The sequence below is a fragment of the Pristiophorus japonicus genome, chromosome 8 (genome assembly GCF_044704955.1).
Source record: "Pristiophorus japonicus isolate sPriJap1 chromosome 8, sPriJap1.hap1, whole genome shotgun sequence".
Lineage (NCBI taxonomy): Eukaryota > Metazoa > Chordata > Chondrichthyes > Pristiophoridae > Pristiophorus > Pristiophorus japonicus.
In genome coordinates, this window is record NC_091984.1 from 231,128,766 (window position 1) to 231,145,134 (window position 16,369).

The window sequence follows — 16,369 nt, forward strand, 5'->3', positions numbered from 1 at the left end:
GGTAACTATAGACCGGTTAGCCTGACATCAGTAGTGGGGAAAATGTTGGAATTGATTATTAAAGATGAAATAGCAACACATTTGGAAAGCAGTGACAGGATCGGTCCAAGTCAGCATGGATTTATGAAATTATGCTGGACAAATCTTCTGGAATTTTTTGAGGATGTAACCAGTAGAGTGGACAAGGGAGAACCAGTGGATGTGGTGCATTTGGACTTTCAAAAGACTTTTGACAAGGTCCCACACAAGAGATTGGTGTGCAAAATTAAAGCACGTGGTATTGGGGGTAATGTATTTACATGGATAGAGAACTGGTTGGCAGACAGGAAGCAGAGAGTCGGGATAAACGGGTCCTTTTCAGAATGGCAGTGACTAGTGGGGTGCTGCATGGCTCAGTGCTGGGACCTCAGCTATTTACAATATATATCCATGATTTAGATGAAGGAATTGAGTGTAATATCTCCAAGTTTGCAGATGACACTAAGCTGGGTGGCGGTGTGAGCTGTGAGGAGGATGCTAAGAGGCTGCAGGGTGACTTGGACAAGTTAGGTGAGTGGGCAAATGCATGGCAGATGCAGTATAATGTGGATAAATGTGAGGTTATCCACTTTGGTGGTAAAAACACGAAGACAGAATATTATCTGAATGGCGGCAGATTAGGAAAAGGAGAAGTGCAACGAGACCTGGGTGTCATGGTTCATCAGTCATTGAAAGTTAGCATGCAGGTACAGCAGGCGGTGAAGAAGGCAAATGGCATGTTGGCCTTCATAGCTAGGGGATTTGAGTATAGGAGCAGGGAGGTCTTACTGCAGTTGTACAGGGCCTTGGTGAGGCCTCACCTGGAATATTGTGTTCAGTTTTGGTCTCCTAATCTGAGGAAGGACGTTCTTGCTATTGAGGGAGTGCAGTGAAGGTTCATCAGACTGATTCCCGGGATGGCTGGACTGACATATGAGAAGAGACTGGATTGACTGGGCCTGTATTCACTGGAGTTAAGAAGGATGAGAGGGGATCTCATAGAAACATATAACATTCTGACGGGACTGGACAGGTTAGATGCAGGAAGAATGTTCCCGATGTTGGGGAAGTCCAGAACCAGGGGACACAGTCTAAGGATAAGGGGTAAGCCATTTAGGACTGAGATGAAGAGAAACTTCTTCATTCGGAGAGTTGTTAACCTGTGGAATTCCCTGCCGCAGAGAGTTGTTGATGCCAGTTCATTGAATATATTCAGGAGTTAGATATGGCCCTTACGGCTAAAGAGATCAAGGGGTATGGAGAGAAAGCAGGAACGGGGTACTGAGGTGAATGATCAGCCATGATCTTATTGAATGGTGATGCAGGCTCGAAGGGCCGAATGGCCTGCTCCTGCAGCTATTTTCTATGTTTGTATGCGAACAATGTGACCTGCCCAGCGGAGCTGATCAAGTGTGGTCAGTGCTTCAATGCTGGGGATGTTGGCCTGGTCGAGGACGCTGATCTTGGTGCGTCTGTCCTCCCAGGGGATTTGTAGGATCTTGCGGAGGCATCGTTGGTCTGCTGGTCAAGAATGGTATTGCTACCACTGTGCGAATGGCAGATAATGCTACAGCATTAAAGTTGTCAGATTTTAAAACATTTTTTATGGTGTTAACAATGCGATAAGAGGTATAAAATCATATTGAAAAAGAAAAGACTTGCATTTATATAGCGCCTTTCACGACCACCGGAACGTCGCAAAGCACTTTACAGCCAATTAAGTACTTTCGGAGTGTAGTCACTGTTGTAATGCGGGAAACGCGGCAGCCAATTTGCGCAAAATTGTGGCCCATTGTGTTCACCTTTGGCCGCCGACTTGCAGAAGGAAATTGATGCATTGGGACCAAGCTGCGCAATCAGAACAATCCCTTTGACTGAAGCGATTGTGGGGATCGGCTGATTGAAATGGGCACGCTCTCAGGAGGGAAAAGAAAACAATCGGGAAACATGATCCAGATGTTTAAACGCGCGGAGCATGTTTTTTTTCTTAAAATCTGTGATTGCTAGATTGCAAGTGCAAAATTGGCAAACACACAAGCCACACTTAGCCCAGCAGTGCGCAAGCTTTTGTCGTCACGTGCTGCTCTCGGTGTTCCCCGTGGAACCTCACTAGCCAAAATATGAAGTTTCAATCCATGTCCCCACTAATCTCGAGCTGCTGATACTCACAGATCTTTATGCCAAATGCTAAATCAGCCATTTCCAAAACTTCAGACTCATTTAATTGAAACAGGACGGATGAGAAATATGAGCGGAAATAGGCTGTGCTGTCTGAACATAAGAAATAGGAGCAGGAGTAGGCCACCTGGCCCCTCGAGCGAGCTCCACCATTTAATAAGATCATGGCTAATCCGATCATGGACTCAGCTCCACTTCCCCGCCCGCTCCCCATAACCCTTTACTCCCGTATCGCTCAAAAATCTGTCTGCCTCCACCTTAAATATATTCAATGACCCAGCCTCCACAGCTCTCTGGGGCAGAGAATTACACAGATTTACAACCCTCTGAGAGAAGAAATTCCTCCTCATCTCAGATTTAAATGGGCAGCTCCTTATTCTAAGATCATGCCCCCTAGTTTTAGTTTCCCCTATGAGTGGAAACATCCTCTCTGCATCCACCTTGTCAAGCCCCCTCATTATCTTATATGTTTCAATAAGATCACCCCTCATTCTTCTAAACTCCAAATGTGTATCGGCCCAACCTACGCAACCTATCTTCGTAAGTCAACTCCCTCATCTCCGGAATCAACCGAGTGAACCTTCTCTGAACAGCCTTCAATGCAAGTATATCCTTCCTTAAATACGGAGACCAAAACTGTACGCAGTACTCCAGGTGTGGGTTTTGAGGATCAGATTGCCAGGACAGATGTTGGGGGTGGGGGAGGGCAGCATGTAGCACGTGGGATCAAGTCCCACTCCAGAAACTTGAGCATACAATCTAGGCTGACACTCCAGCACATACTGAGGGAGTGCTGCACTGTTGGATGTGCTGTCATTTGGGTGAGATGTTATACCGAAGTGCCGTCTGCTCTCTCATTTGGACGTAAAAAATTCCCATGGCACGATTCAAAGAAGACTTCTCCCCGGAGTCCTGGGCCAATATTTATCCCTTCAACCAATATCACTAAAACAGATTATCTGGTCATTATCACATTGTCTTTTGTGGGAGCTTGCTGTGTGCAGATTGGCTGCTGCGTTTCCTACATTACAACAATGACTACACTCCAAAAATATTTTATTGGCTGTAAAATGCCTTAGGACATCCTAAGGTCAATGAAAGGCGCTATCTAAATGCAAGTCTTTCTTTAAGACAGTTAAGACCTAAAAATTAGGAGGTAGAATTTCAAATTAATGTATTTCATGTATCGATGTTTAATAGGCCTGTGTGAACCTTTTACACAGATGTTAATTCATTTACCATAAACAGGCTTAATGCATGCACAACAATATAGGAATGTGGTATAAGCACTCAGCGGGTTGTGAATCTTAGGAATTCTCTACCCCAAAGGGCTGTGGAGGCTGGGTCATTGAATATATTTAAGGTGGCGATAGACAGATTTTTGAGCGATAAGGGAGTAAAGGGTTATGGGGAGCGGGCAGGGAATTGGAGCTGAGTCCATGATCAGATCAGCCATGATATTATTGAATGGCAGAGCAGGCTCGAGGGGCCAAATGGCCGACTCCTGTTCCTATTTTTTATGTTCTTATGTTCTGAGATAGATTTTTGGACTCTAGGGGAATCAAGGGATATGGGGATCGGGCGGGAATGTGGAGTTGAAGTCGAAGATCAACCAGGATCTTATTCAGAGTAGGCCCGAGAGGCCGAATGGTCGACTCCTGCTCCTAATCCTAATCAGAATGATACCGGAACTTCAAGGGTTAAGTTACGAGGAGAGATTACACAAATTAGGGCTGTATTCCCTCGAATTTAGAAGGATAAAGGGTGATCTGATTGAAGTTTTCAGATTATTAAGGGGAAGAGATAGGTTAGAGAGAGAAAAACTATCTCCACTGGTTGGGGAGTCAAGGACTAGGAGCATAGTCTAAACATTAGGAGCCAGACCTTTCAGGAGTGAAATTAGGAAACATTTCTACACACAGAGGATGGTAGAAGTTTGGAACTCTCTTCCGTAAACGGCAATTAATGCTAGATCAATTGTTCATTTTAAATCTGAGTAGCTTTCTGTTAACCAATGGTATTAAGGGATATGGGCCAAAGGCGGGTAATGGAGCTAGGTCACAGATCAGCCAATGGTCTCATTGAATGGTGGAACAGGCTCAAGGGGCTGAATGTTCCTATGTTCTTATATTAGAAGTTCTCACACGAACTTTGCTGACCAGACTTTCCATCCTCTGATTTCATCTTCCTCTTGTAGTGTGTAGTTCTGCACAATATGATTTTTGTCAATAACCCCCCCCCAATCCCCAGATTAGGACAAGATAGGATTGGGTCTCTCGGGTTAAGTACCTTACTGTGATATATACTTGCAACATCACGAAGAAGCTCACACATACACACACACAAAATGGCTCTTAACAGAAACTGTCATCGTGTGACCTTGCCACATGATCCTTTTATTATTTACATCAGTAGTTGCATTACATCGGCAGTCCACTGGGTGGAGCAGTAGTCCACTCGGGGGAAGCTCCATTACCACGACTGTCCCGGCTCTCTCGGGAAAGAAGCGGAGGGTGGAACGTGTCTACACATCCCTACCCCAACTTGGGTCAAGGCCTTTAGGAGGCGGGTCAAGGGAGGAGAGGGCGGGGGGAGGAGGAAAACGTGTTCAGACAGATGTTGCTCACATCATCAGTTACTGGGAGATGCAGATGTTGTGACATATGTTTCTGAAGGGGTCAATTACATGTTAGCTCATAACTTTCCTTGATACTTCCTCTCCTGTGCACACACCACATTGTGAAACCATTGAGTTAAGGTGGGATTTCTTGTACAATTTAACAGCCAACATTTCTAAGAATCAACAGGAGCTTTTAAAAAAAGTGGCTCCATCTCAAATAAAAATCCTGAGATTGGAATGAAAGAAAGAAAGAAAGATTTGCATTTATATAGTGCCCTTTACGACCATCAGACTTCGCAAAGCGCTTTACAACCAATGAAGTACTTTTGAAGTGTAGTCACGGTTGTTATGTAGGAAACGCGGCAGCCAATTTGCGCACAGCAAGCTCTCACAAACAGCAACGTGATAATGACCCGATAATCTGTTTTTGTTATGTTGATTGAGGGATGAATATTGGCCCCAGGACATCAGGGATAACTCCCCTGCTCTTTTTCGAAATAGTGCCCTGGGATCTTTTACGTCCACCTGAGAGCGCAGACGGGGCCTCGGTTTAACGTCTCATCTGAAAGGCGGCACCTCCGACAGTGCAGCACTCCCTCAGCACTGCGCTGAGAGTGTCAGCCCAGATTGTGTGCTCGAGTCTCTGGAGTGGGACTTGAACCCACAACCTTCTGACTCAGAGGCGAGAGTGTTACCTTCATACTTTTGGTGGAAGTTATTTGGGACAATGCTATGGGTGTTCATCTTCTCCAGGCGAGTCTCCTGTGTGATGGTACAGCTGGGAAGTGCAACGATTGTCGAGAGACCCGTCACTGTGCTACCCTCATTCACACCACAGCAGGATTGGCAGCAGGCTGCTTGGCCAACGGAGAGGTTTGCCTCCTCCAATTCCAGCCTCTTGCGCATCTCCGATTTTCATCGCTCCACCACTGTCGGCCGTGCCTTCCGCTGCCTGGGTCCTAAGCTCTGGAACTCTCTCTTTAAATCTCTGCCTCTTTTTCCTCCTTTAAGTTGCTCCTTAAAACCTACCTCTTTGATCAAGCTTTTGGTCACCTGTCATAAGAACATAAGAAATAGGAGCAGGAGTAGGCCATACGGCCCCTCGAGGCTGCTCCGCCATTCAATAAGATCATGGCTGATCCGATCATGGACTCAGGTCCACTTCCCTGCCCGCTCCCCATAACCCCTTGTTCCCTTGTCGTTTAAGAAACTGTCTATTTCTGTCTTAAATTTATTCAATGTCCCAGCTTTCACAGCTCTCTGAGGTCTGTCCTGATATCTCCTTCTAGAAACATAGAAACATAGAAAATAGGTGCAGGAGTAGGCCATTCGGCCCTTCGAGCCATTCAATGAGTTCATGGCTGAACATGCTGAACTCGGTGTCAAATTGCTAACGCTCCTGAGAAGCGCCTCGGGACGTTTTATTGCGTTAAAGGCGCCATCTAAATGTAAGTCGTTATTTTTGCTTCCTCTGTTTCTCTCTCCACAGATGCTGCCTGACCTGCTGAGCATTTTCAGTTTGTATTTCAGATTTCCATCATCGGCAGTAAAGGGGCAGAAATTGGGCTACTTTGCACCTGCCGTTAGCACCCCCGGGGGGCGCAAATGAGTTTGCGACCGGGCGCGGCGCTGCTAACGACTCCCGTTAAATTCGGCGTTGCGTCCCAATCTCCTGCGCCCAGCGACCGTGACGTCATTGCCATGCGCATCGCCCCCATTAGCGCCCCGACCCCTAAGTTGGCTTTCTCCCCCTGAAGCTGCGCCAGGCGATAACCGCGCCGGCTTCAGGGGACGAATATCGGCCCGCAAAGTCTCGCGCCTCCGGAGGTTACCACCCCAAACGAGGCGATACCCAATTTCTCCACCTTCGCTTTTTGCGTTGCTGTTGTGGTTGGTGTGTCAGCCAGCACTGGGCTTGCCAACTCTGGTTGGGTGTACTTCAGCCCGAAAACCGAAAAGCATAAAAAAATCCAGCCCCGTATACAAGGAGGCGACTGTGTACAGTGCTGTACGACTGCATGAAACCAGGCACAAAAAAGAATTCACTTGATCCCATGACCTCCTGCCTCGCAATGTCCCGCCCCCCCCCCACACTCCCGCCATTGGTCCATCCTCTGGGCACACTGCCTTCCCACAGCCAATTAGAAAGCAAACAGACTCTTTGTCTTAATCTTGACTGTCGGGGCAATAGCCTTTTTAGTTAAACTCTAAAAATAGCAGAGCTCCTGTGACATCATGGGGCTGGACTTTCCGGGGCCTTTGCGTTCGGGGTTTAGCCCCAGAGCGGTGCGAAAGGCGACGGTGAGGTCTCCCGTGCCCCGTCGCGATCCTCAGCACCGCCAGGAAGAGCTGCACCGGGTGTGCAACGCCTCTGGGTTGTGACGCTGGCAGGAGTTTTGACTCTTGCCCGACCCGTCCGCCCGGAAGTGTGCCCGCAATGACCGCCTGGGAAACCAGAGCGGTCCGGCATAGCCGGCGGCGGTGAGGAAGGTAATGTACTCCGAAGGTCAGTGCGAGTGTTTGTTCCTTTAAGCTTAAACAGAGAGACAGACTATTATCTGAATGGTGACAGATTAGGAAAAGGGGAGGTGCAATGAGACCTGGGTGTCATGGTACATCAGTCATTGAAGGTTGGCATGCAGGTACAGCAGGCGGTAAAGAAAGCAAATGGCATGTTGGCCTTCATAGCGAGTGGATTTGAGTACAGGGGCAGGGAGGTGTTACTACAGTTGTACAGGGCCTTGGTGAGGCCACACCTGGAGTATTGTGTACAGTTTTGGTCTCCTAACTTGAGGAAGGACATTCTTGCTATTGAGGGAGTGCAGCGAAGGTTCACCAGACTGATTCCTGGGATGGCGAGACTGACATATCAAGAAAGACTGGATCAACTGGGCTTGTATTCACTGGAGTTCAGAAGAATGAGAGGGGATCTCATAGAAACGTTTAAAATTCTGATGGGTTTAGACAGATTAGATGCAGGAAGAATGTTCCCAATGTTGGGGAAGTCCAGAACCAGGGGTCACAGTCTAAGGATAAGGGGTAAGCCATTTAGGACCGAGATGAGGAGAAACTTCTTCACCCAGAGAGTGGTGAACCTGTGGAATTCTCTACCACAGAAAGTTGTTGAGGCCAATTCACTAAATATATTCAAAAAGGAGTTAGATGTAGTCCTTACTACTAGGGGGGATCAAGGGGTATGGTGAGAAAGCAGGAATGGGGTACTGAAGTTGCATGTTCAGCCATGAACTCATTGAATGGCGGTGCAGGCTCGAAGGGCCGAATGGCCTACTCCTGCACCTATTTTCTATGTTTCTATGTCTATGATTTGTGTTGTGGTGGCATGGGCAATGTTTTGGGAATGTTTTTGTGTTTTTTTTTAAGGTTTACTCCCCCGCCCCCCCCCCCACCCCACTCCGCCCCAGCGTCTCTCGGAGCGCACACGGCCCGGCACTTCAGTTCGCGAGTTTCCCATCCTTGCACCTCGAGAGGTGTACAACACCTCCCTTCACGCTGCGCCCCCTGACGCAGGGCCCAGCTGCCCAAACCTTCTTACCAAAGCTTAAACTGTTCCAGGCCGGAAACTTTCCCGCTCCGCTTCCGTTTTCGGAAAACCCAAAAGCCTAAAATCCAGTCCCATATATAAGGAGGCGACTGTGTACAGTGCGGTACGACAGCATGAAACCAGGCACAAAAAAGAATTCACTTAATAGGAATCAGCTAAAGTTACTGGGTTAGTGGGAGTGAGCCCACAGGTGTACACATAATATTGGTTTGGGGAATTGCAAATTGCCACTCACTTCTGCTCACATAAGTGAAACAGTGCGGGCTGTAAAATCCTAATTGGACCCGTTCCACACTTTGATGCTGTGGCCACTAATGTCTCAATCATACAGCAGTGAGCCATGCAGTCCTTAAACAGCAACAGGAGGGGGAAGCTGCTGTTCCACTGATTCTGAGGGCGATTGACAGGCTGTTTTCCCCCGGGCTGGAGAGTCTAGAACCAGGGGTCACAGTCTCAGGATAAGGGCTGGGCCGTTTAAGACTGAGGTGGGGAGGAATTTCTTCACTCGGAGGGTTGTGAATCTTTGGAATTCCCTGCCCCAGAGGGGCCGTGGATGCTCAGTCGTTGAGTATATTCAACAACAACAACTTGTATTTATATAGCACCGTTAGCGTAATGAAACGTCCCAAGGAGCTTCACATTATTATGAGATTAAAAATTTGACAGCGAGCCGCATAAGTAGGAATTAGGGCAGGGTTGGTCAGTGAGGTAGGTTTTAAGGAGCGTCTTGAAGAAGGAAAGAGAGGTAGAGAGGTGGCGAGGTTTAGGCAGGGAGGTCCAGAGCCTGGGGATACTGAGATAGATAGCTTTTTATACTCTAGGGGAATCAAAGGATATGAGGATCGGGCGGGAAAGTAGAGTTGTGGTTGAAGATCAGCCATGGTCTTATTCAATGGCGGAGCAGGCTCATGGCAGATGGACGGCAGTGCCGAGAGAGGAAAAGTAACCACAGTCAGGGTGAGAGCGGGAGAGATGTGGGAGCCCAGTGCCAAACTGTGCAACACACGTACTGACTGAACCACTGGGGATCTGTCAGGTGACATTCCCAGTGATAGGGAAGGGACAGGATTGTCGCAACCCCTCCCGTCCATTACAGACAGGGGGAGGGGACAGGATTGTCGCAACCCCTCCCGTCCATTGCAGACAGGGGGAGGGGTCAGGATTGTCGCAACCCCTCCCGTCCATTACAGACAGGGGGAGGGGTCAGGATTGTCACAACCCCTCCCGTCCATTACAGACAGGAGGAGGGGTCAGGATTGTCACAACCCCTCCCGTCCATTACAGACAGGGGGAGGGGACAGGATTGTCGCAACCCCTCCCGTCCATTACAGACAGGGGGATGAGACGTTAAACCGAGGCCCCGTCTGCTCTCTCAAGTGGGCGTAAAAAAATCCCACGGCCACTATTTCGAAGAAGAGCAGGGGAGCTATCCCCGGTGTCCTGGCCAATATTTCTCCCTCAACCAACATTAGTAAAAAAAACATTATCACATTGCCGCTTGTGGGAGCTTGCTGTGCGTAAATTGGCTGCTGCGTTTCCCACATTACAACAGTGACTACACTCCAAAAAAGTACTTCACTGGCTGTAAAGCGCTTCGGGGCATCCGGTGGTCGTGAGAGATAGATTTTTAACCAATAAGGGAATTAAGGGTTACGGGGAGCGGGCGGGTTAGTGGAGCTGAGTCCACGGCCAGATCAGCCATGATCTTATTGAATGGCGGAGCAGGCTCGAGGGGCTAGATGGCCTACTCCTGCTCCTAATTCTTATGTTCTTATGTTATGTTCTTATGAGAGGTGCTATAGAAATGCAAGCCTTATTTTCTTTATTTGAAACTTTAACAAAAGCTGCCCGCTTTTGCTCACAGGACACAACACAGACCATGTCAAACTGCAAACACTCTGCTAACAAGGTACGATTTAAGATACTTTTTTACCAATTTTGATTTTTTTAAAATCTGCCCCAACATCTCAGTGAAATGAGGAAAGCAGATGTTGAAAGTGGTTTAAAGTGGGTTGAATACAGAGCTGCTGCAGTAAGCTCTCGCTCTCACACACACACACACACACATCTGCACATTCTACCAGCTCACTCTACCGTGCCCCTCTCCCACGTGTGAGTATTAATCAGGGTCTCAGACCATGAAACAACAAGATCGCTCTGTTTTACCCCTCGCCAATGGGTTGCACACTGCCACAGGCGAATATGAACTTTAACGCCCTTTTTAACGACGGCGCTCCGCCAGCTCTGACTGACGGATCTTAATTGCACCCAGTTGTGGAAAGTTTCACTCAGCGTTGCCCCGAGTTCGGGGGGGGGGGGGGCAGATGAATTCCCAAAATCCCAGCTACCGATTTTCACCATCTCTCTCTTTTTTAAATACAACAAGGGATGGACAGAGGCAACCAGGAGGCGGGCAGGTAACACAGCTATCGACGCCAGTAAACTTCGCTGGTTCAGCCATAAGAACATAAACTTCACTGGTTCACTCCACCCCTCCTCGCCCTCTCTTATTTTTGTTTTAATTTGGACAATAAAGAGCCGGAGGGTTTATCATTTAGCGAGCCAAATGCCCACGACATACTCAAAGTCCCAAAGCCCGTGAATCTCCAGACAGTCACTGACAGGGGACGCCATGCCTGCTGTTAGTTCGAGGCAAAGTTCTTCTGTTAAATCTCACTTTTTAATCAGGCAATTTTAATGCAATTTAAATGCATCACTTTCAACTGGTTAATTTTGATTCGGACAGGCAGTGAAATGTGTAATGCAAAGCGTTGCCTGGATTCTAGCCGGTGTTTTTGCCTTTAAACATTTTTTTACATAAAAGGACATTTCTACATGCTGCTAACCTGGGGTAGGCATGCTTAGAGTGGAGTTGTGGTTAGCATGGAAATGATCCTTGGAGTAAGGGGGAGGAGACCCTGACCTGTCCCACATGTCTTTTTGGTGATGAGATTATATGATGGTCCACCAGACAGGGTGATACAATGTATTTGCTTCGTGGCTTCTTTGCTTAGGAATTCATAGCAACACATTGCTATTAAGAAACCAATTGGTTTACTAACAAAGGTTTAACAATCACACTACACATTATCAGTTCATCCACTAGGCTCACAACTGCACACCTCATCGTGGATGACCTAGACCCAACTGGCTGGGGTTTTATTGAGTCTTGTGAACATCACATGACTGGCTAAGCCACTCACAATGCAACTCACCACTGTTTTTGTAAAACCAATCAAATTAGAATAAAAACAGAAAACGCTGGAGATCTCAGCAGGTCAGGCAGCATCTGTGGAGAGGACGCAGAGTTTGGTTGCCGGGGGTGATGATGCACTCCAGTCCCTCCGGCGCCCACCTCTCGCGGAAGGCCGCGAGCGTACCGGTGGACACGGCGTGCTCCATCTCCAGGGACACCCTAGCGCGAACATAACAACGGAAGAGAGGCGGGCAGTCGGGCTGCCAAACAGCTCTACCAGCCTGTGAGCATCCTCACAGGTGTATACACTACAGGTGGGGGTCTCTCAAAATAAACAGCTTCCAATCAATAACAGGTCGATTATTCAGATAGCTATCATCGGGAAAACTGTTTGATATAACCCACAAAAAAACCCTTGGCTTTATTTGCTTCGCTATAGTTCACCCAGTTGTGGAAAGTTTGACTCAGCATTGCCCCGAGTTCAGGGGGGTGAGTTCCCAAAATCCCAGCTAGTGATTTCACTATCTCTCTCTTTTTTAAATACAACAAAAAAAATCTTCTGAGTTTTGAGAAAATTGTAGTGCCGGATTTTTGGCGCTGAAAGCCTATAATTTTGAAGTTAACACATTATGCTCAGCAGAACCTAATAATTACCAGTGACAGACGATTGGCAAGCAGCTATGGGTTTACAAAGCAAATGGTTAGGGTTCTGGAGGGTTGGTTTGGCTTTTAATATCGAGTCTTGCTTTTATTTTCTCAACTTGCTTTTCCTGCACACTTATCCTTCCAAGACTTTATGGTGTGATTTGAAACAAATTGCATCTATAAAACTCCTTTAACATAGAGAAGTGCGCTTCACTGAGAGCTAAGGAGAAACTGGACGCTGAGCTCAAGAAAGTGAATGAGGTGGGTTTTAAGGAGGGTCTTAAAGGGGGAGAGGGAGGAGGTGACAGAGGGGATTGAGAGGTGTTCAGCAAGACGGCCGAATGGCTGAAAGCGCAGGAGGGACAGAGGCGAAGAGAATGAAGAATGGTTAAGTCACAATCAGTTCGTAGTTTAATTGTCGGCTGTGACTCAGTAGGTAGCACTCTTGACTCTGAGTCAGAAGGTTGTGGGTTCAAGTCCCACTCCAGGGACTCATGAACAGCAAATCTAGGCTGACACTCCAGTGCAGTGCTGAGGGAGTGCTGCACTGTCAGAGGTGCTGTCTTTCGGATGAGACATTAAACCGAGGCCCTGTCTGCTCTCTCAGGTGGGTGTAAAAGATCCCATGGCGCTATTTCGAAGAAGAGCAGGGGAGTTATCCCCGGTGTCCTGGGGCCAATATTTATCCCTCAATCGACATAACAAAAACAGATTATCTGGTCATTATCACATTGCTGTTTGTGGGAGCTTGCTGTGCACACATTGGCTGCCGTGTTTCCCACATTACAACAGCGACTACACTTCAAAAAGAGCTTTGAGTCGTCCGGTGGTCATGAAAGGCGCTATATAAATGCAAGACTTTCCTTTGTTTTTAAGTTTAACCTTGAGGTTACCGTACAGCCAATTGCCCCTCACAAGCCAAGCTTGCGTTATATTATTGCAACCCCTCGTAACGGTGGGCCCCACCGCGAACTGTGTAGAGGCGCCTTTTACACCTGGACCGTGCTGCTCAGGGACACTGATGGTACATTTTACACACCACCCTTTGCACTGACGCTAAAGATGCTGTGTAAAATCATAGAACGACACAGCACAGGAGGAGGCCATTCGGCCCATCATGCCTGTGCCGGCTCTTTGGTAGAGCTCTCCAATTAGTCCCACTCCCCCCCCCCCCCTGCTCTTTCCCCAGAGCCCTGTAACTTTTTTTTTTCCTTTTCTCCAATTCCCTTCGAAGGTTACTATTGAATCTGCTCCCACCGCCCTTTCAGATCACAACAACTCGCTGCGTAAAACAAAAATGTTCCCTCGTGTCCTGGAGTAAAGAGGCAAGTTATCCCCCCCCCCCACACACACACACCTCTCTCACACCAACACTTGGTATCACAACTACCCCCCCCCCCCCCCAGTCTTCCCATCACAGTCCGCAGCATAAACACAACTCGGCTCCCGATGCGCAAAGTTAAACTCCCTGCGGTTTTTCAGTGATTCAAACATTAACTAAAGCATTCTGTGCGCCGTGATTGCTGAGATCAAGAGCTGAGCAAGTAGACTCGGGTACTGAATTGTGCCAGTGTGAATCGACTCTGCATTTGGGGGTGATCCGTCCCAAATTCCGCGGCCCCTGTCAGGACGCACCGTGGCCTGGAAGGGCGCTGGAAGCAGGTTCAACAGTACATTTCAAAATTGGAATTGGATAAATACTGGAAAAGGGAAAGTTTGCAGGGCGGTGGGGAAAGAGCAGGGAGGGGGAGTGGGACTAATTGGGTTGTTCTACCGAAGAGGCACAGACACGATGGGCCGAATGGCTTCTTTTTGTATGTTGTGTGATTCTATGATAACGTGTGACTGCATCAAGCTTCTACATGGTATGCGGGAACAGTTTAACGGCAGAGTCTGCTCCTGTAACCCCAAACCGTGAATTATGCAAAAGTGTCATTTTTTTTTTTAAACACAAATGTCTCACTTGCGCAATAAATTTTCATTTCATATTTTTTTTTGTTTGACTATTTTACATCGCATTGAACGCGGGGCCGGCTGCGAACATCATTAGATCGACAAAAAAAATTGCAGGTACACGCAGTCCGGTAATGTGCGAATTCTGCGAATATAATTTCGATGCCAGTATGCTTAAATACGTACATTTTTCGGTGATTTTGCTGTACACCCAGCTAATGTCAAACACACACACACACACACACAATACTGCATTTTAACGACTTTACACTAAAAAAACATATTAATCATATCATAAAAACATATTATCCAATTAAAGTTTTTGAAACTTGTGGAGTGTAAGTAAAAGTTGTATCAGAACTATGAGAGGTGTAACCATTATTGCTAACAGTTGTTACAAAGTGCGATTACAATGTAGCGAATGGTTTATACAGCAGAAATGCAATCATGTCCCTGTTTTAATTCTCTCCAACCTTCAGTCCCACATTAAGATTTAAACGCGTTCCACCTAGCTCCAGTGTGCCCTGGAGTTGTGTGTGTGTGTGTGTGTTTATTACACGTGCGATCCACTCACCAGAAATCTGACACACCGCATCATAATCCTCGCAGCAGTCGGCTGTTTTCTGACAGTACGCGTCGCAGTAACACACCGTCCGTCTCCGGGAGAAATCCCAGCAGTCGTTATTCCTGGCGGCACAGCATTTGGGATTATCCCTGTCGAAGCATCCCGCGGCGGCACCTCGCAGACACGCGGTCAGTGTCAGCGCCCCGCAGCACAGGGCGAAATACCCTCTGGTTATTGCAATAATCCCCATCGCCTTTTCTTTTTCACCTCCCTCCCTCCCTCCCCCTCGCACACAAATCACACCAGTTAGGTTTTTTTTTGGTGCACGCACATGTATAGAAAATAAAACTTCTCTGTAGCTCAATAAGTTTCACCCCACTCACCACCTCCCCCCCCCTGCCCCCCCCCCCAAAAATAGAGAGATTGGCACAAAACTTTATGATGGGACAGTAAAGTTGCACTGTGTGGCCTTCGGCAAACGGGGAGGTCTCTTCCCTCCACGAGCAATGAAATTTGGGCCACAAGGGGTCATTATCCACGCTGAGAGTGTCTAAGCAGGCACACCGCGGTCTTGATTCGCTGAATTGAGCCGTTCTAACCCTCCTTCTTTCGACATGTGGCTCCCCTCTGGTCCTAGCGCCCCTGGCGTTGATTTTTTTGCACCCAGACCCCTTTGAGAGAAAGAACTTGCATGTCTATAGCAAACAATCAATACTAGAAAATACTCAGCAGGCCAGGCAGGATTGTGGAGAGAGAAACAGAGTTAACGTTTCAGGTCAGTGACCCTTCGTCGGATCTTGCATTTCTATGGAGTCTTTCACGACACCAAAGCGCTACGCAGCCCATGAATTGACTTTTAACGTGTTGTAAGGTAGGAGTCGCTGCAGCCAATTTGTTGTCGGCAAGCTCCCCAAAACAGCAATGTGATAATCGCCATATAACCCACACACAAAGGCTGGTAGACGTTTGGAACTCTCTTCCGTAAACGGCAATTGATGCTAGATCAATTGTTCATTTTAAGTCGGAGATTGATCGATTTTTGTTAACCATGGTGTTAAGGGATCATCATCATCATCATAGGCAGTCCCTCATATCGAGGATTGACTTGCTTCCACGCCAAAAAGGAATGAGTTCACAGGTGTTTCAATGAAGGACCTAATATTCCAGATCCCGAACTCCATCTTGTGCGTGGATTTTTTTAACATGTGGTGGCCGTTGCACACCAGCCACCACAGGGGCTTGACAGAGCTAGGTCTTGGTCCAGTGGCAAGGATTACCCAAGACGACTGGAGTTAAGGAATATGGGTCAAACATAGGTATATGGAGTTAGGTCGCAGATCAGCCATGATCTCATTGAATGGAGGAACAGGGTCGAGGGACCAAATGGCTTCCCCTGCTCCTATTTCTTATGTTCTTATAACAGGCTCGAAGGGCTGAAAGGCCTCCTCTTGTTCTTATGTTTATTTAGAGATGTTGGTTGAGAGATAAATATTGGCCAGGGCACCAGGGATAACTCCCCTGCTCTTCTTCCAATAGTGCCATGGGATCATTTACGTCCACCTGAGAGAGCCGACGGGGCCTCGGTTTAACATCTTATCTGAAAGACGGCACCTACGACAGTGCAGCACTCCC

General features: G+C 47.6%; 1 protein-coding gene across 1 annotated transcript in view; it reads right to left on the reverse strand.

Annotated features, from left to right (window-relative positions):
• The window catches only part of LOC139269056 (somatomedin-B and thrombospondin type-1 domain-containing protein), a 168,101-nt gene extending 153,085 nt beyond the window's left edge, over nucleotides 1–15,016 (reverse strand). Inside the window, exon 1 of the mRNA XM_070888052.1 lies at nucleotides 14,747–15,016. Coding sequence (XP_070744153.1) covers nucleotides 14,747–14,987 — 241 coding nt within the window. The 5' untranslated portion in view covers nucleotides 14,988–15,016. The remainder of the gene's footprint in view (nucleotides 1–14,746) is intronic.
• Between the last annotated feature and the right edge of the window lie 1,353 nt (nucleotides 15,017–16,369).